Source organism: Miniopterus schreibersii, assembly GCF_964146895.1.
Source record: "Miniopterus schreibersii genome assembly, chromosome: 15".
NCBI classification, from domain to species: domain Eukaryota; kingdom Metazoa; phylum Chordata; class Mammalia; order Chiroptera; family Miniopteridae; genus Miniopterus; species Miniopterus schreibersii.
Window position 1 is genome coordinate 34,691,520 of NC_138115.1, and position 21,200 is coordinate 34,712,719.

The 21,200-nt window shown below is 41.7% G+C and overlaps 1 protein-coding gene across 5 annotated transcripts in view; it reads right to left on the reverse strand.

Annotated features, from left to right (window-relative positions):
• The window catches only part of SATB1 (SATB homeobox 1), a 95,636-nt gene that overhangs the window by 66,153 nt on the left and 8,283 nt on the right, over positions 1-21,200 (reverse strand). The window contains exons 1-4 of one of the 5 annotated variants that reach the window (XM_081160363.1): positions 8,706-9,768; positions 5,036-5,270; positions 1,162-1,338; positions 269-395 (exon numbers count right to left, since the gene is read on the reverse strand). In XM_081160363.1, coding sequence (XP_081016489.1) covers positions 269-395; positions 1,162-1,338; positions 5,036-5,246 — 515 coding nt within the window. In that variant the 5' untranslated portion in view covers positions 5,247-5,270; positions 8,706-9,768. Of the gene's footprint in view, positions 1-268; positions 396-1,161; positions 1,339-5,035; positions 5,271-7,932; positions 8,659-8,705; positions 9,769-21,200 lie in introns of those variants that run through there. The other 4 variants (XM_081160360.1, XM_081160362.1, XM_081160364.1 and 1 more) reach the window with 4 other exon arrangements.

Genomic DNA, 21,200 nt, shown 5'->3' on the forward strand with positions numbered 1-21,200 from the left:
CATCATTTAATTGACTAAATATAAAAAGTCTTGTCTTTTGATAACCTGCACAAACCTACAAATTTGGGGGGTGGGGGGGCTGCTTTTAAATTCTACACTGAAGTTAGGAAAATAAAGCAGAAAGGGAAAGGTGACAAAATCAGTTTTAATTAACCCTTCTGAAACACAGAGGAAATAAAAATTAAAGGTTGACCAGAGATGCTTTCATTAAAAAAAAAAAAAATCAGGCAAGCAGACCCTTTTCCCCTCGAACACTGTCCTGACTCACCTGTGTAACTGAATTTTCAATGTGACCACATGATACACGTCCTGAAGCATATCTGCTACCGTAGCATCAGGGGCATCTGTCACGTAAGACAGTGGAACTGGATTCCACTTTCCAACCTGGATTAGCCCTATTCCAGATAAAGAGAATATGTCACTAAACGTTGTACCCTTCAGATAAGATATCTGGTGGGTCTTTTTTTCCTTTCATGGCCCCCACCACGAGCAATATTGTTATTTCTGTTTGAATGACTCCCTTCCCTCTAAAAGGCAGGTCAATGAAAATATTCATAGCTTAGCTTTCCAAATTGTGAAATTATGTAAATGACTGTCGGGTTGTTTATTATTTTGGAAATCAAACCCCATCAATAAAACCTATGCAGAGGCCACGTTTCCCTAACTTAACAGGAAGTTCTAATAAGACATAGCTGAACCAGTTCTAAATGGCTTTACGATTTAGATAAGATTCTCTATTGCAAAGGGAATCAGCATTGAAAAATACTTTACAGCCCATAAAACCATCAGAAACAGAATAAAAGAAACAGAACTAGATATTCAGTCATAAATGCAAATTGACTCTCAACAGTCCATCTGCTCAAATACGCTCCTCACTTCCTTGTGGGTCCTCAGTGGAGCAGATTATTAAGGTCAATAAGCATACTAATGATTCAGCTGAAGTAATTTAAAAAAAAAAAATCTACCTCGACATTCCACATGAGCAAAATGTGTGTTAACTAAACCAAACTGAATTAAGCCAATTTTTTAAAGCCACAGTCTATAAGGAACCAATGTAATACACAGGCTACAGTTCTTTGAATAAAAATATTCAGTGCTTTCTCTGCAAGGTAAACAAAGGATGCCAAGCAATTTTTCCAGCCCCACATACGCATTATTTACCTTTGGCCTGGGCAGCAGAGCTGTGCGAATAACCTAGAGACAGCAATGCCATTTCTATCAGCTGGTTGAAAAGCATGTCCTTTCTCACCAACACAAATTCCGCATGCTCCTCCTTACAGTCATATTCAATGGCGTTTTCATAATGTTCCACCACGCAAAAAACCGGTAGCATGGTTCCTATCAGAGAGACAGAGAGAGAGAGATGCAAACCAACAATCTTCAGAAATACAGTCTGGGGGAGGAAAAAAACTAAGCCATGAAAATAAATCTTCACAACAGTGAGAGAAGGGGAGAGACTGTTTCCAGGCAGACAGGGCACAGACACACAGGCACACACACGCAAACATACACAATCTTTTCTTCTGTAAAGTTGTAAGAGGAATATTTAAATAGAATGTGAACTTGGTCCTACAGTAAGTCAGGCTCTGCTTTCAGTAAAATTAGTTAGTGCAGAATTACCTTTCTGGTCAAATAGCAATGCTGACGAGAGGGAAGTAAGTGTCTTGTCTGATCTGTTGTGAACGGTATACAGTGTGCAAACGTACCTCACTACAGTCATCTTCACGAGAACCAACTTCATGCTTCCTACAGGCTTTTGTTATATTAAATTTCTTGTTTGTGCCCAAACAAATTATCTTTGACTATAAAATTATTAGCCTTTTTCTTCCTTTTCAAAGATTTTACTTTAAAACACTTACATAAAAGAAACACAAAACTTAACCAAAGTGATGCTCAAAATATATGATTTCAGTATATGCATAAAGTAGATAAATACGATTTATTTTCATGGCTACTCATTTAATCTACCTAAAAAAGATATCACAGTAACCATGTGTCTTTAAAATGAACAATCTTTTTAATAGTAAATGGGTGAACATGACAGAGAGACAAGGAACCTGGCCTCATCAGGACATGTTAGGATAAAGGAATCTGTGTAGATTTGATGTTCTCTCTTTATTTACTTTAATCTAATGTAGTACCTCAGTAGCCAGATGATTAATACCCACAGGCCACGCCAGTGTTAGAAAAGAGGCTTCCGGAAACTGAAATCACGGAATGCTGTGGCACTCAAGGTGTTTACACAGCGCACTGCCAGCCTTCCAGTGATGAACAGAAAGGGGTTAAAAGCAGATGCATCTGAACTGTACTGTGGCAAACTGCCAGGAGGGTATCATCTTTACCATAAATGATGACAAGGGTTACTCTAACAGGGCACCCAGGATCCTCAATTAGTCCTGTAACATTAATGCCTCTATAAGCTCTGCCCTCTGGACTCGCAGAATCCTACCAACTTCTGAGGATGTCTAGTGCATGCCAGCCAGAGCTAAAAAAAAAAAAAATTGGGATTTTCTACTGACACCGGAGATGCCCTTTAAAAATGCTCTATTCTGCGAACAAAAGCTGGCAGTAACACAGCTACATTTTTCTACATGTGCACCTTCACCAGGGCTTTAGTGAACTGTTCACAAGAGATGCTAGCTCTGAAAAACAAAAAAACAAAACAAAAAAACCTTTAGGTTTACTTAGAAAACTCACAAACTCATCCGGAGGTACCCAACAGGCTAGGCATAAAAAACAAGCCGTAGAGCTTGCCAATATTCTTGTCATTCATTCAGCTGTTTTATACCAGAGAGAGAACCCGTCAGGGATCAGAAGACGACTTGGGGAGACCACAGCAAATATAGCACTATACAAACTGGTGATTTCTTTCTTGGCTTGAAGGCACTGTAGCAAAATCTCTTGAACAAGTAAACAAAAACATTCAACCCCTTTTTGTTAAGCCACATCTCAGCCACAATTTTTATCTAGCACCTGTCAAACAGAAACCATGCACAAAAATAAGATTAAAAAAACAAAACACTAACACTAAAAGGCTTTCGTGATTTTGTTGTTTGAAATAAACAGAGAACCTTCTACAATTAAACTGCATTTTGAAATAAGTCCCTACCAATGCAATGCTTTAAGAAAAAAAAATCCTTTGAGCAGGAAGTGAAATTACTGTTCTCTGGTTTCCCCTCCTGGTCCTGATGTCTTCAAAGAGTTGGGTTAGTGCGACAAAAACACACGCATTGATTTTTCCCCTTAAAAGATGATACAGACTTGTTCTACTACATGCTGTTCCTTAGACCTATGACATAACTGTAGGTTTTACAAACTACTGAAATATAGTGCATGTATTTTCAACTTTATTCAGAGGTACCCTGTCGGTAATTAAAGGTGGCTAGTGATAAAGTGACAATGGTGTCATTTCATTCCAAACCTAGCTGCTAAACCTTCCAGCAAACTGTCACAGTTGCCCTCCTGATATTGGGAGTAATGCTAAACAGGAGCCTACTCTGAACTGTCTGATTATTTGTGCTAGTGTTTGGAGAGACTTCCAACTACAGCAACTTCATAACCTTCCAGCATTAAAGGGGGAGTGCACTGGTCACTGCTGGATGCTAAAAATACCACATGATTTAAACCTGGAGGCAGTCTTAGAAGCTTTTGCTGAAGGTTTATGAGCCTGTGTAAACAGCACGTCTGCCATAAGGAGCAGTGAAGTCTGTAGAATCCTTGTCTAAAACTGTCCTGGCATTAAAGTTTGCTGTGCAAATATCACATAATACCAGAGACAGCTGAAATCTCCTATTTAGGAATTTATGGAACTTATATGTTTGCAGGCGTCAGAAAGTCTTTTTTATAGAGCCCCAGTGCTTCACAGTACAATATTAATGCACTCTGTTTGAAAAGCCGTAATAAATTATATTTTTAATGCTCTTACCCTGGCTTTCTTAAGATGCATACATTCTTGGCAAACAATCAATAAATAGGGTAATCATGAGTAGAGGCCAAAGAATTTGCTGAAGTGCTGTTTTTCCATTTTTAATAGATAAAGATCTAACAATACGGACTGCTGTGTCTGTTCATTTCAGGATCAATATATTCTTTGTTTTCGCCAAACCAAGGAAAAAATAAATGATTGTATGATAAATGTTATGCATCAAACACAATGAAATTCCTCTGCCTTCTAACTTTGTCTACTTAATATTCTTAGTTGCTAAAAGATGGCATTTTTAATCCTTTGCTTAGCAAATGTAAGGAAAATCTGAATCCTGTACACATTTATTCAGAGACAAAATAAAGACCATTACGAGGCACACACATTGTAACCAGCACAGACACTGCTTTACATAAACAACAGTGCTGAACACCGTCAAAGTTGTTAAACTTCACGAGTTTAATATAAAATTGGTAGAAAGGACTCACAGTTACATGTCCTCCCCTCATAAACTTGCCTCAATCTGCCCTTCCTTTATCAAAAATACCCAATTATAGCAGAAATCAAAACCTAGAATCATCAGGTTTTTCATGGCTAAACAATACCTTCGCTCTTAAAAAAAACAAACCACAAAAATGACATCACAAAACTTTTACATCATATCACGTAAGATCTCCATGACCTCTGAAACTGCCTTTTACAATTAGCAATCTTACGAAAAAGTGAGGGTGGCACTCCCAACAATTTAAGTGTCTTCTTCTTAATCAGGGTGAGTTTAAGCAATAGCCACCTCTGTAGCCTCTACTACAAGAACAACTTATCAACGGAAGCCTCGGGTAGCTAAAGACCATTATGTTGAATTCAGTCCTTAGCATCCTCCATGCCCAATGATTCCAGCCTCTAGGAGAGGAAGATGCTCCACTCGAGCACAGAGCCTTCACTTTCAAAATGTGCCCAACACTGCAGCCAGGGATGTAACTGACTTCACATCAGAGAGAGAATCAAGGAAAATAACCTACAAAGACATGGGTCTGCCTCTCCACACCCACACGAAGTGGCCTTGGGTAGACACAGGGCTCACAGCTTTCCAGGATTTGGCTCGGAAGTATTTACCTTTCCTAAGGTTGGTTTTCATCAGATGGCCCGAGTGTTTTAAAGGCACTCCCTGCATTTTTCCACCTGTACTCCCAAGCCTTCCTCTTCCTAGCGGGCTCCCGTTCTGCTCCAGGCGGGCAATCTTGGCTGGTGGACCCTTCGGATCGCTCACATTGTTAGACATTTCTGAATGTTCTTTCCCCTGAGTTGCCTCGTTCAAATGATCCATACTCAGTTACCCTCTAAAGATCACCTGCCAGAATTTAAAAAGAAGACGACATTAGAATTGGGTGGGTGGGAGTCTCTCTCTCTCTCTCCCCGTATTTGTATACATACATCATATAAATTTTTTACCCCTAGATTTCTCTTCATAAATATAAGGTATCTGTAAGATTACTCAGCTAGATATATAATATGATGCAGATGTTACTATGCTTCTAGATAACAGCATTCTTTGTCCATTCAAGGGAACAGATTCATTTGTGAAAACTGTACCAACACACATGAATAAAAGGTAATTGTGACCTACCAACAAAACTAAGTGGGGGAAAATGGGCTTACTTTTAAAACAATCACAAGTATAGCCAGAAAGAAACTAAGTTATATTCATAAAGTTCCAATTTTTAAAAATTAAAAACTCATTACAGAACAAACAGGAACACTTAAATTATCACAGTCCGAAATGTTCATTAAATTTGATGTAAATATTCATTAAACCTATATTTTTAACATATAGCTTTTATGAGGGGAAAAATGTATATATATTTTAAATAAATGTACATATTTTATAAAAAAATTTGTACATATATATGTATACACCACCCCAAAAGAAGGTAGCAAACATCTAATTTTTAAACTGCCCATTGGCTTTACAGGTTAATTTGTAGAAAAAGTTTTCTATTATGAAAGTTTCAAGAGTTACGTGACCTGTTAAAGGTCTAGTCAAGTCTTGGTGTGATTGGATCATTTTACCCCTAAACAAATGGATGTTAGTGGAGGAGTTCTTCAAATACTGAAGCATTAGGACTCATATGTTTTACAGTTAATATCTAGGAGTACATTGGTAATAGAATGCTCTTAATTTAAGTAGCAAAAAACCTGAAAATACTTTGTGATATAAGCATCAGATTCAAGTGCCAAACTGGCTTTTCAAAAAAAATCTTGATGATTTCTGTAAAACACAATCGCCAGTTTTTAAACATGATCTCAGTATGCAATGAAGTTAAACATCTTAACTTCAAAAAAACTTAGATAATTTTCAGTTATACAGTGGACATCAATTTTCATTCAGTTTATGATAAAGCAATGAGTACAATATCCAAGTCACTTCTAAAATAGTTATAACGAGAACTGATAAGAACAGGTGAGTGGAATTATGAACTTTCATAGTACTGAAAGTATTGGGCTTACCAATACTAAGGGGGAGGGATTATATTTAGGAAAATCAGATAGAATGTGATAATTACTACTTTCTTCCAGCTGTCTAGTAATTTGACATCTCTTGTACTTTTAAAAAATTATTATACTGGAGAAGCTATTTAGACCCAATTTATTGAAAGCCAGCTTATATTAGCATGGCTTTCCTATAAGCATATTTTTCTTCTGTTTAACTATAGATTACTTTGTCCATTATAATCAAGAAAAGAGGTGAATGGGGAGGAGGGAGCAATGGTAATCTGTAGGCTTAAAAGCAACCTTAAGAATGCCAATTGAGGAACTCTAAAGTTTGAGAAATAATGGCCATTTATCCTTGTACTCCAGGGTGGCACGCTGAGAACTAAAGGTTTACCGTTGATCGAGGTCCCATCTGTTTTTGGTTATGAGGTTCATTAACAATAAATGTGCCTCTTTTAACCACTTTTTATCAAGATTACTCTCCTCCATTATATTAAACTAAAGCCAAAATTAGAGAGCGATGATTATTAACTTATTCAAAACACTCTTTATAATGTTACATATGGATTATAATACAGAGCTGCTTTTTCTGAAATTAGTTGCCTTACCCTAGAGCAGAAAATGAATTTCAAAACATAAATACTTAAACGGTGGGGCAATTTAAGAAGAAAAAAAAAAAAGAGGAAGAAAAAAAAGTAGATAACAGCATCAAAGTTAATGCTACAAAACATATTAAGTAGTCATGAGGCTTAGGAGCATTATAAAGTACACAGCAAATGAAACTGATAATGTAGTTAATGCACTGATAATCAAAACATCATATAGGTCATGCAAAATTGTCCTTCCAATATACCCACCTATAAGCATCTATTAAACAATCAGTCATCTTGTAAAAAGCTTTACATTATAAAGCAAAATTACATGCACATAAAACACCCAATTTACTCATTTCAACTCTATGCCCAAGGCTCAAGTTCACCAAACCTCAGTTTGGAAACGCACAGAGCAGTCTCCACTGGGCCTGCTGGACTGACAGCACAGGACCTAACTACGGTCTCAACAGATGCCAGGCTGAAGAGTTTTCTTCTGAGTTACACATTTTTAAAATCCATTTTCGTGGAACGTCCGGTTGGCACACAGAAAGCAGGCTGCTTTCTCAAAAATCCCATTTCCCTGTCCATAAACTAAGTCCGCACGTGATAATTACTGAATAAAACAGCGAATTCAGACACAGCCATTATTTCCCTTTAAAAGAAAAAGCAAAGCACGAAATTCCGGTTTCAAGAACCTATTTCTCGGCAATGTGGGATCCTTCTCAACGAGTTCCTGGCTGGACGGCCTCCCTCGCCCCCACAGAACCCCATAATCCCATTTTCAGAGACTGTGCCCTTATCCATTCCATATGGCCGGCACGATCCAGGCCAAGCTTTCACTGTGACCTTTTAAAGAGACAAAGAAGCAAAGTACTATCTAGAAACAGAAACACTGCAGTTTTACTGAGTGAAATTAGCAAAACCGACCTGAAACTCACCACTTCAAAACTTGACAGCATATAAATAACAAAAACAAAGGAGATTTCCTTTGCAGCCCGGGTTCTTGAAGAGAAGTTCAAGACTGATGTTTTCTGTCCCTTTTTTTTTTTTTAATTAAAAAAAAAAAAAAAAAAAAAAGCAGCAGACCTGAAGGCGACTTCCCCTGAAATTGTATTATTTTCCCTTCCCCTACCCCCGCCCCCCTAAGCGGGGGAAGGGCAGAAATAAGCGTCTAGAAGAGTAGCCATGGAGGTGGGGGTGGGAGGGGGAGTGTTAAAAAAAAAAAAAATCACAATTCGAAAAACAACGTATATGGTTTGTAAAATGTCTAACCTCAGAGAACGGGGTTTTCGATGGGGGAGGAGGGGAGAGTGGGAAGGAGGGAGGGCGAAGATAAAATTGATCTGACAAGTGATTCGTTGGGGGGAAGAATCGTAAAAACAAAGCAAAACCCGTTACGAGCTGTGCACTGGTGGAGCTGGGAAGGCGAGGTGGTGGTGACTGAGGATTCTCTCCAACAGAAAAAGGGGGGAAATTCACTGCGGACAGGTCTCCAGGAAGGGGAGAGGGCTCCCCTCGCTGTGCCCCCGCCCTCGGCCCGCCCGGGTTGCGGTGCGAGGACAGAAAGTCTACTTCTGGCTGTCACTTGGCAGGATCCCTCTCCGGTGACCCCCGAGAGCGCAGGACGCCAAGGCCGCCTCGCTCCCCTCCCACCGCCCCCGCCGCCCTCCCCCCGACAATTGCGACTGATACCAACAAACCTTAAACTTTCTTCCCACAGCCTCGCACCCTCCCCGAGGGCAGCGGCCGGGGGACGGCGCGGGTGGGGGGTAGGAGGTCGCGGAAAAAGCCCCGGGAAGGCACTGAAATGCCACTTTTGAGTCGGCCCTCGCTGACGACAGCCGCGAGGACCCTCTCCCTGCCCATTGACGCGGGGCTGCGAGCGTCTGGGGAGCCCAGGGAGTGAGTGAAGGGGAGAGAGAGGGTTTTGGGGGGAGGGAGAGAAGAGGGGGAAAGAATCAGAAGGCACCCCCAGTCACCTCCGCCGCCTCGGCGGCGACAAACTCCCCGCCCCCTCCCCCCCCAAAAAAGTCGCCGCGCTCTCACTCAGCCGGAGTCCGAGGTAAACAACAAGCACCACAATGGCACTAGGACTTAGGGGGAGGAGAGACCCAGAAACCCCGGCCAAACTGATGAGGAGTTTCCCAAAATGCAAGACCGGGGCGGGAGGGGGTGGGAAGCGTCCTCGGGAGTCGCCCAGGCGCCCCGCTCGGTCCCCGGGCGGGCAGGAGGGCGGCAGCGGCTGCCGCTGTCGCGCCGAGGCCGGCGGCGGCCGGGTGGCCCTGGAGAGGTGTGTGTGCGCGCCCGAGTGTGTGCGTGTGAGCGCGAGTCCCCGGACGGGGCTGCTGCTCGCGCTCTCCCCCTGCTCGCTCGCTCGCGCTCTCCCCCTCGCTGCCGCCTCGGCCCCCATTAAATTATGAGTTGACTCATCCCGGCCGCTGTCGCCGCCGCCGCCGTGCCCCGCCGGGCTCCGCGCGTCCGCCCGGGCTGCCGCCCTCCGCGCCGCTGCTCCTGCTGCCGCCGCTGCTGCCGCCGCCGCCGCTGTGGCTGCCTCTTCTTCCTCCTCCTCATTTTAATACAAAATCACCCCGCTCGCAGCCCCAGCCCCGAGCACGCAGCCTCCTCCCGGCCGCCCGCCGCCGCCCCGAGCCCTTCCCCAGCGGGGCCGGCTCATCCGCCGCGTCCGGGGAGCGGGAGCGAGCGAGAAAGTGGCGGCGGCGGCGGCGGCGGAGGAGGAGGAGGAGCGGGGAGGGAGAGGAGGAGGAAGGGGGTGCGGAGCGGAGGAGGAAGGCGGCGGGGGGGCGGGGGGGCAGGGTGCAAGGAGCGGGCGGAGAAGGGATGGGGATTAAAACCCGGGCTGGAGGGCCGGGATCGGGGGAGGGGGCGGGGGCGGCGAGTTAAAAAGCGGAGAGACAAGTAACTAGTGAATGAGTGAGCGCAGGGGAGGGGGGAGCGCACGGTTTCCGGCCTCGGGCGCGCAAGAATTTGTAATGAGCTTGATTAGAGTGAGGCGGCCCGACATTTATTACACACAATACCCAGAATAACAGGGCGCCGCGCGAGGGCTCGCGCTGGCCGCCGCCGGGCGCGCCGGGGAGGGCGCGGGGCGGGGCGGGGGCGGCGGCGCGGGGGCTTCCCGGGCAGCGGCCGCCGCGCCGCGCCGCGCGGGGAGGGGCGGGCGGGGAGGGGAGCGCGCGGCGCGCGGGCGGCTGGGGCAGGTGTGCGAGCGGGAGCCTAGGGGAGGAGGGCGGGGCTGGCGGCGGGGGGGGGGCTCTGAAAGTGCGGGGGAGGAGGGGGCGAGGGCCGGGGGAAAGCTAACCACCCACCCACACGCCACAAAAGCCACAAAAAGGAATACGCCGGGAGCGTCGCGGGCTGGCACCCCAGGACCGGGCGAGGCGGGGAGGGCGCCCGGCCCCGCGGGAGGAGGGCCGGCGCCGGAGCCGGGGTAGAGTCGGAGGTAGGGGGACTTCAGCAAGTGGCTGGGGGGGGCGGTCGGGAGGGCGCGCTCCCCCGGGGCGCGCGGCGGGGCGGCGGGGTTCGCCGGGCAACCGAGGCCGGCAGCCTTGAAACGCTCTCGCGAATCTGTATCCTCAAAGAGGCTGAGTCCTAAAGTATGGCCAGAGCCCACGTTAGAGCCACGGGAGCGAGAGCTTTCTCTCCGAGTCAGGGGGAGGTTCAAAACTCCCTCGCTTCTGAGCCACAGAACACGCTGGAGGAAGAAGTACGTGGTCCACGGTGGCCGAGTTCAACAGAATTGGGGTCACTTAATAAAAGAGAGCTGACTTGTTATTAATAAGGGAAAGATGCCACCATTCTTAAACTAATTTCACACCTGCGAAAGACAAGAAAGTTTGGGTGGGTAAATACTGTGCATCTGCTGTTGCAATAAATACTTCTGCAATCTAGGCGAAGTTACCCAGTTGGATAAATGGTCATTAAGCACATGACTATGATCCTCTTATTTAGATACTCTATTAAATGCAATTCCTATAAAAATGAAGACCAGTACAATCTCATCCAAAATAGAGAGAGATGCAGTGTTTATGGCTTAGGTTTGAGCACTAACGTCTCAGTCCCTGAAGGCAGTTAATCATTAAACAAAAACAAAAATGTTGCAAGAATTATTTTTCAGAATCTACTAATAGGGAAAAGAAAAAAAAAATCTGTCAGATAAACATTTTGTTACTCATAAAAAAGCAACAAGTTAACACAAGCACTGAGATAAGAGGAAAATATGCTAATTAACCTCTTTAAAGCTACCAATACACACTTAGAGACACTGTTTACACTAGAAATCTAAGAAAAGCAGAAGGTAAAGCTGAAGATAAAGCATAGGAAATAATGGCCTCCTAGGGAGGACAAGTTTAGGAGAGACACAATGAAAATATATCACTCTAATGGCACCCAAGTTTCACCCACAAACTGGAAGGGTTAGTCGAAATTGAGGAAGGCAACCATGAATCTTGGCACATACAAAGCCAAGCCTCGAGCAAAAGAAAGAACATGTGATGATAAAACACAGCATCACAAACAGGAAAAAACCCAAATGAGATCAAATTTTTAAAAGTTGAAAGTGGGGAAATATGGAGAAGAATGTTTTAATTAAAGTATAAGAAATATAATAAATAAGGAAATATTTAAAAGAAAAACAGCAGTGAATTATCTCTATGACAATGATTTTTGCAACATGATAGATTAAGTTAGGAATTTCCAAGATGTATATTTTAATAGTTGCTTCAAACTGGTGATGCCTGACATGTTTTCCTGCCTGGTATTCAGTAGGGACAGGGCATTCTAGTGTCACACTGCACAAATTTACAAGAATAGCAACATAAAAAATTTAAGAGAAATTATAGACTCCAAAAATAAAAAATAAAAATTTCCATGCAACTTCACCTGAAGTTGAGTGTTTTTAAAAGAGGAAAAGAAAGTTTTTAAACAAAAACAAAATTTGAGCAAAGATAAGACTAAAAAAAGGGTTACTGAAAATACCAATATTAAGACACTGGAATAAAGTATTGTAAATACATTTATCCCATTATTTACACAATAAATAAGACAAAAAGATTCCTGATTGCCTTAGCCTCCTAACGATTTAGCCAATGCTAATGTAAGGTGGGAATTAAAATAGTAATCTTTAAATGTGAATAGCATCTTTTATCCAGGAATTACAAACTAATTCTCAAACACAAGACATAGAAGTATGTAGTAAGGATGGATATGGACTTGGAAAAAGTGATAAACAGAAAAATGAGGTTTAAAAACACCTAATAATGACTTTATTATCAATAATGATACAGTACAGTTATGAATCTATGAATCACATGTACATACTAATTTCCCTTCAAGACCATCCTTTATTTTAGAACTATATGATTGTAAGAAAGGACATAAGTAAAGTGATACACAGAGGTTTATGCCCTCCAAGTCATATAATACAATGGCAAACTTAATTACTATTAAGTAGCTCCCCCTTAGAATACTCATTATAGCCACTGAGCATTGGTCAGTATAAACCCAGGTTGAAATAAAGAAGAAGAAAAAGAAAGGTAACTAGAAAAATGCCACTGTCCTGGGCACCTGTCAGTATAAACTATCAAGGGGGAAAAACATTAGTCTACACAGGCATCTTATATTTGGCAGTAAAGATGCAAGCAAGTATTGGAAAAAGTTAAAACAAAATAAACTTTATAAATGTAGATATCAAAATAGTCAACCTCAGGAACATGAAATAGTGCAAGTCAAATACGTGAACTTAATTAACATGTGGATGTACAGTTAAAACTGAGTGCATCAATTTTTTTTTCCCACGAGAAGGCATTCAGACTGGCTACAAAAAGGGTAGCAAAGATAAAATATTGTAACAGATATACAATATTTTTTTTAAAAAACTTAATAATGAAAGGACTACTTACTGCATGTTTCAGATGGCACCGTATTAAGATAAATATGCAGGCAGATATCCGAAAAGCATTAAAACACATTCAGAGTTCTGAATAGCACATACATTTGTAATAAACAGAGAAAGCATTTAGAATTTGAACGCTTTTAAGATATGGCAACTCCGCCAGTGACTGTGTTAGCAAAGCAATGCTTACCACCATAGCACTTTCTAAGGACATTTTTTTTCCATCTTTTTAAATTCAAATACAGTTGGCTATCTCCCTACATTTTTTAAGCAGCACAATTTACGTAGCATATTGCTCTTTTTGTCCTGTCAACTCTTTGTTTTTTGGCTTTAGCTGCAGGTGGTGTTTTCCATATATGAATTTCTGGGAATATGGTCTGTGTTGGCCATATAAGGATGTCTATTTGAGCCATATGTTCCACTGTCATGTGTCTCATTTTGTCTGTCTGGGATGTCAGGACTGATTTCCACGTCGTTTCTTGAATAGACCGAATACAAATTTGTAAGAGCAGAGAGGAAAAAAGCTGGGGCTGGAGCCCAAACAACGTTGTCAAAACATATATTGGAGAGGAAATGCAATATCCTGTAAACATTTGCACCCTTCTTCTCACATCTTATCTGTGACTGACATCATCGCAACTGCATAGTTTAAGACACAATCTACTTGCTCAGGTTCAGAAGTTTGCAGTAAGTGTATGCACACAGCTTAATCAGACAGACCCTGCCGTCTTTGGAGGTCATGGCAAGGCATGCTTCTACTCTAGAGCCATGGGTTCTGCAGCCAGCTTGACCCAGCCTTGAACTTGGGGAAGGGAGGCTGTCTCATGCTTTCCTTGTTTCAGAGAATAAACGAAACTCTGATGAAACTTTCTGACTAATCTTACAAGAAAGTATTAGCCCCCATTTTGTACTCTCACAGCCTCTTGCATTTCTCTCTTGTAAGTCATCACAGTCTTAATGAGCAATTTGGGTAATTATTGGGTTAATAAATGTCTCCCGTACTAGACTGTAAGCCCTATGAGAACAGAGACGGTGTGACTTGCTCACTGCCACATTACCAGGAATGCATATGCTGTCTTTGTACTATTTACATTATGAATAAATAAATGAGAGCAAAAAGCCCAGTGTCACTTGCAACCCATTCCCACTGCTAACTACAATCACAATCCCTTGTAGAGAATTGCCAAAGGAGGTAACAGTGGGGAAGGTGGCTATTATAATTTAAATTTGAATTAATTGAAATTAAATAAAATTTACAATCGAGTTCCTCAGCCACATTTCAAGTGTTTAATAGCCCCATGTGGGTATTGGGCAGCGTGGATTATAAAACATGTCCTCCACTGCAGAAAGTTCTATTGGACAGCACTTACCTAGGGAACTTCTCTCAAAGATGACTAAGTAAATCTAGGACCTGGTCTGGAGTCTTAGAGGTGCTGAATGACTTTTAAACATTCTAATGATGTCCAAATTGAAATCATTTTCTGTAAAGTTGCATGCAGTGAGGCTTGTGTAACATTGCACACAAATTTAAGATGACTTTCTAGACACGTCTGCATTTGAAAGGGCCCTGTACTACATCTAAAATAATATGCATTTACCCCAAATGCTGCTTTCTATGAGGTTTTTTTTTAATATGTCTTTATTGATTTCAGAGAGAAGGAGGGAAAGAGAAACATCAATGATGAGTCATTGATGGGCTGCCTCCTGCGCGCCCACTACTGGGGATGGAGCCGGCAACCCGGGCATGTGCCCTGACCGGGGAATCAAACCATGACCTCCAGGGTCCCAGGGTCCTAGGTCGATGCTGAACTGCTGAGCCACGCCCAGCGGGCTTCCATGAGCATTTAAATAGCTCAGAGGTGAAGCTAAAAACCACAGAGTCATTCCCCTCCTCACTCCCACCCCCACATTAAATAAGCATCATTGCCATTAGAAATAGGTCTTTTGGAAGCTTTAATATCGATACCAACTCAAACTGGGAGGGCATCCTGATACCAAACGAATAATGGTATACTGCAGGAAAAATAGCAAAAACCTTGAATATGTTTCAGGGAAGATAAAGGAGCAGTGATAATCAACTCTAAATATGGGGCTTCGAGATTTTTCTTTGTGTTTTTTCCCTAATAAGTGGGGTTTCCATTATAGCCAGACTGATAGTGATCAAAAGTTGTTTCCTAATTACATTGGGGTGGTTGTAAATACCCACTGGTAATTTGTGATATGGTTTTAATAGACAAAGGTCATTATGAAAGCAGAGCAAAGAGAGGCCGATGTTGATGCTAGTTTAGGGAAAGCTGGATAAAGGGAAAAGAAGAGCCATTGTAGTTGGCTTCTAGAACCTGAGAGACTACCTGGGCCTTTTACCTAGAAATACTACTTTTTTAAAAAAAAACAAAAACACAAGAATGCATTGGGCAAAAAATAAAAATTGAAAGCCACCTTTCCTTCCATAGATGTCAGTATAGATCATAACCTTAACAAGACACAAAGGTGATAATTCCATCAAAGTTGGTATTTCTATCTAGACTTAGATCCAAAACTTGAGCAGGGAAAGATTCCTGTGATGGCTGTTGAGCGCTCTAGTGTAGATACCACCACCAGAATGCTTACAGTTTCAGGCTGCCTCAGTTTCCCCCCTGAACTGCTTCTGGAGTGAGTGCCCTTCCTCCCCTTCTCACCTGGGGACCTCCCTCCTACCGTATCTGCAGTATGCAGCTTGATTGCACCTCTTCTGTCCAAAGCCTTCTCCAGCTGTTCCTTGTACCCGTCTCAATGCTCCATCAAGCTACCTGTCCTTCAGTGTGACATTCCCTATTTGCGTGCCTGCCCTTCCAAACTGCAAGTCTGTCAGCACCTTAAAGGTGTATTCCTGGAGTCCCTCACAGTGCCTGTCATCACAGGGAACAAAGGAACCCAAGAACTATTTTTATGAGTGAGTGCTGGTAAGAAATTTTAGGAAGATTCTCGCAATCTTAGACAGTAAAGCCAGGTGCAGGGATCAGAAGTTAGCTCACTGGCTCCCAAAATGTGCTTCACAGCAGCATCACCGGAGGAGCTCCTTCAATAATCCAGATGTCCACGCTGCATCCCACGGCAATGGCCAGGCATTCCGTTGCTTAGAGCTCCCAGGGCGATTCCAATGCACAGCCCAGTTTGGCATCCACTGGTTAGGTACTGTTTTGAAGCTAGGAAATCAAATATACCTGCTAGGACATCCTCAAGTGAAGTTTTTAACCCAATCCCGAGGTCACTCGAAAAGTTAAGGCTGTGCTACGAACCAGCACTAGCTCAGAATTTAAGGAATGTATGTGCAGGTAAGTCACTACATTCAAACAAAAAAAGGGAGGGGGACAAATATTAGATCACTGATTTGTCAATTAAAGGTATGCTGTTTGAGGAACCATGATAAACTAGCATTTTGCACTTGCTTGAGATTTACTAAGGTGCCAGAAATCCTGTACAGGTATGTGATTTACCATCACAGACATAAGTGACTAACCACAAAATTACACATAGAAGTAAAGTTCTAAAACCAGTCTATTATTTACTGGAGCCAGAACCATCCCAGTTTCCTCCATTTCTTTTGTCAACACAGTCGAGCATGACTTCTCTCCCAGAAAACTTCAACCTTGAGTGAGATTCTCCTTGAACGGTTGAAACTGTACCACTTACTGCCAGGCTAAGCCACTGCACTTAAGCACAACTGAAGTGTTCACATTGTCCATTCCCAAGAGCCTGTGACAGGTCATCACAGTCCTGGCTGCCGTGCAGTCCTCTCGGGAAGCTCAGGGGATTTTAATGCCAACAGCGTCAAAAAGCAACTGTTCCCAAGCAACCCTTTTAGCCAAGACATAACCAAATCTTTAGTGATGTGAATGTTTTGTGTTTTTGTTTTTGTTTTTTAATATGTATTTCAGAGAGAGGAAGGGGGAGAGAGAAAGAGAAACATCAATGATGAGAGAGTCATTGATCGGCTGCCTCCTGCTCGCCCCCTGCTGGGCATCGAGCCCGCAACCCGGGCATGTGCCCTGACCGGGAATCGAACCTCGCTCTCCTGGATCCTAGGCCGACGCTCAAGCGCCGAGCCAGCCCGGCCGGCAGCGACGTGAGTGTCAAAGCGCATCTTTCCTGGCTTTACTGGAGGGAGAAAACCAGACTGAGGTTACCATGGACCTGCGTTCCAGCTCAGATCCTCGTGGCGGAGTGGGCATCAGTCAAGAGCATCTTCTGATGAGCCGCCACGCTCGCCACCACAGGCAACGGGCAGGAGCTGCCCATCAGGGAAGAAAGCCGCCACCCGAAACCATCGCACCTGCGCGGTCACTAAACTCCACCGTCGTGCTTGAAACTGGCTGAAGCGAGGGAGAAGTTAATTCAGAAGTAAAGCACGTCCTATTGGGGACGATGGAGAAGATCTGGAAGCAGACGGTGTTGATGGCTGCACACAGCGTGACTATAATTAATGTCACCGAGCTGCACGCTCAGTTGTCAGAGTGGCATACTTTATGTTATATATCTTTTACCCCAATTAAGAAAACTTCTAAACAAAACTAAAGCAAACCAATTTTTCACCCATTCCTAAGTTTGGCGGATATATATCATCACGAAAACATCATGCCAAGTAGAGAAACAATGAGCTATAACCTGACGAACCACCCCATGCTCACTGACAACCTTCCATTGCTTTCTCCTTCCCCGCCAACAGCTACAGTCCAGTCTATGCAAGATAATTAATTCATATGGTGAATACCTGACCCAGGGATAATGAACATGGATTGGTAATTAGAGACCAAGATCCCACCCAAAGTGGGTAATTTGATGGTCCTCTAATGCAAGAAAATGGTTCTCTTTTCAGATTTTATTCTATGCTATTGTATTTTTGCAAAAGAAGAGAATGAAGCATAAACAAAAACAAACAAGAGTACGTTAAGTCCAAAAATTCTTTTTGGATGTTTTTCAAGGGAGTAAAAATGAACTACATTCCTGAAATAGAGACCCTTCCAATTGAACAGTATTTGGAGTGTTGAACATTTACATGCAGTGCAGCCACAGATGTGTAACAACTGTATAAATGTAGTCAATGCATTAACTTATAAAATGTCTCTGTATAAAGACTTTAGATAATATTTTTAAATTAAAAATATAATTTTTGTTTAAAAAAGCCTGAAAGTCTTTCAACTTTAATTTTCAGTCACATTTTAGTGATAATAATTAGGATTAAAGTTTTTACTTCTGCATGCAATAATTTTTATCATCATTTTCTGTAATATATTGTCTTGCATTCTGTTTCCTATCATCTGTTCTTACAGATTTCATATTTATTTTTATATTAGGGACTTTTATATCAATGATGAAATTTTTAATGTATTGGAAATTCATATATAAATTATCTTACTGAAGTTCATACCTACGATACATATTTTGATGCATGATTAAGAAAGACTAATACATAGTAAAACCAAACTAAAATTACATATTTATTATGTATAAAAGCATAAATGAAATACTAAAAAAATAGTTTTGCAGTATAGCTATAGCTAGACATATCCAGTTACCAATTTTGCAGCTGCGTCTTTATTTATTAGTGTGTTTACTGAGGAATTTAATTCATTAAATAACTAACATGAACCATAAGTATATATGCAAATTTGCAGCTGATATGAAGCAAAAAGTTGATAAATAATGCTTCTGTATAACTATAAAAACTGAACAAGTGAGCCTTGAGGCTATTTTTTAATCATTTATTTTTATTTAGTCTGTAAAGTCTATTTTCATTTGTATTTTTAAGATATATACATATAAATACACTTGGGAGAGAAACAAACAGCATATTTATGAAAAATTTTGATGGCAACCAGCTTGTAACTGTTTTGAAGCTGTATTGCTTTAAAGATGGACAATACCCATCATTGTATTACTTCTACAACTGAGAAAACACTACACATTCACACTATCCTTAATTAAAATTAAACTTATATGTCCATGAAGATAACAAGGCTCTCAAAAATAACTTTTTAGTTCGCTCTGCACAAAGGGGTTTTGTCACTAAGAATTTTTCAGCATTGCAAGTGTACAGGCATCTTCGTGGCTGGCAATATGCCGCAGGTTAGGATATAAACCAAATCTTGGGGCATTCTCTAGAGATTTGGGAAATCCAATTGTTTGGCCAACATCCAAGTGTGAATAACTGTAGATATAACGTGCATATAGCATATTATGATACACATTCACAGATACTATTTGCGGGTCATACAAGAGAATATTACACACTTTGAAACTAGTCTCCCACAGTCTTCATTAGAAATTCTTTAAAACCCAGAGTTAGTGTAGCGCCTCTATCATTAAGCAGCTCCCACAAAACAGGACAAATGACAGCGGGTGAAGCAGTGGAGAGAAGGTAGAGAACCTGGATGGGGGCTGGCTCCGCCCTGTGCCAGCCAGCTGGGTGAGCCTTCCTAAGTCAACAGGATCGGCCTCCCTCTCCACAAAGTGATGAAAAGAATCTGGGCATCTTTAAGGCCACATAAAAAATTATCTGCCCTGTAATTTAATTTACAAAGTCAAGTTCACTTTAAAGAGAATATAGAGAGAGAAGGAAATTTCTCACATGCCACATGAGATGTTTATCTGTCTATGAGACAGGTGTCAAACAAACAAATAAAAAAAAACCCCACTAAGGCAAAGAGAAACTTTAACTCACCAGATTCCATCTGTTACATTTGAATTCATGCATAATTGATTATCCATGACTGGTAAGTTCTTTTCTCACTAGCCGACCACAGTTTTCTAAACATTATGTATTAAATCACTACTAAAGTAGACCACAGTTCAGAAACAGCAAGGGCAGAATAAGAATATTTTAAATGAAAAATTACATGCTGGTTAATAATAATACAGCTGACCTATGTTTAAGGGAGAGAAATTTTAATCATGTGCATATTAAATATTAATAACCTATTCTGTTATTGTTATAATAAGGTTAAGTAGGCTTCTCCCTGCTTAAGGAAAGAGAGAGAAGTAGGAATGCACATTGGTGCAAAAAGATACAGAGACGGGAGACAGACATAAGAAAATGTGTCAACAATAAACAAGAGGAAATGAGAAAGGAGAAAAAGATGAAGGTGGAAACTAATCTCTATGTGTCATTATGACTGCCAGAGTACTGGCAAAGAAGCAGCATCCTTTTATTTCAATTTTAATCATTTCTGAATTTTAATACCCAGCTCCTTTTGTAATTCTCCTGGCATTCCCCATATGCCTCCATCCCGGCCAAAACACCAGCGTAAATTAAATGGCAGGCAACCACACCACTGACGTGGCCTCCCCAAAGAGCCTACCAGGTGACCAAAAGCAAAAAAAGGTATGTCTCCCTTACATCCCCGAGGACGTCTAGCCAATTAACTGCCTGAATGTTCTCTACTTTCTTTAATTTTGAAAAGAAAGGACAGTCGTTAGGTAATCTACGGATAGATTTTATGAAAAAAAATAAATAAACAAATAAAGCAAGCCAGTAGTAATACAATAATCAGTGACCATCAGGGCCTGGAAAAATGAGTTTGCTCTCACTGGCACTAAGGAGCATCACATGATTATTTAATTACAGCTCTAATTTTTGTCTCGTGGATGGCAACATATCAACAATTAATAGGGCAAATAGAGGAGACTGTTTTTAAAGAGACAGAATGTGGGTGATAATATACCAGGTCACACAGCAATGTACTGCTTCGGGATACTTTCCGGGAACTAAACAGGACTGTCTTGCAAATAGTCCCTTACATGTTTTTAAAAGAAAATAAATTTAAAGAGGAAGTATGTTTTTTAGATAACTTTCATAGAATGCCCAGAACTTTTCAGAATGTTTCAGATGCAGCTAATACAACCCCATTGGAACTCTAGTATTAATTTGAAGGAATGGAGTGGAATTTCATTCACATAAATACCCTAAATCTTAAAACATTAAAAAATAGAGAGAGTTACAATGAAAAGTATATTTTTATGTGGTAATCATGGCTGATATTTTTTTCAATGGGACCCTGAAAAAAATCATTACTGTAAGAAAGAATAGGTAGAGGTCAATCAGCCTTGGGCCACTGGTAAATAGTATTTTTGGTCCCAGAAAATCAGGAAGACCATTACATGGTGGCCTAACTGTAAGGACCCAGGGGAGTGCTCTGTAGACAGCTTGTTACCACAACCAAACACCAAAGGACCATGAACCTGAACAGAGATGCTTCACCTAGTCCTTGAGGTCAGACAATAAGGGATAAAACAGACCTCAGTGCTA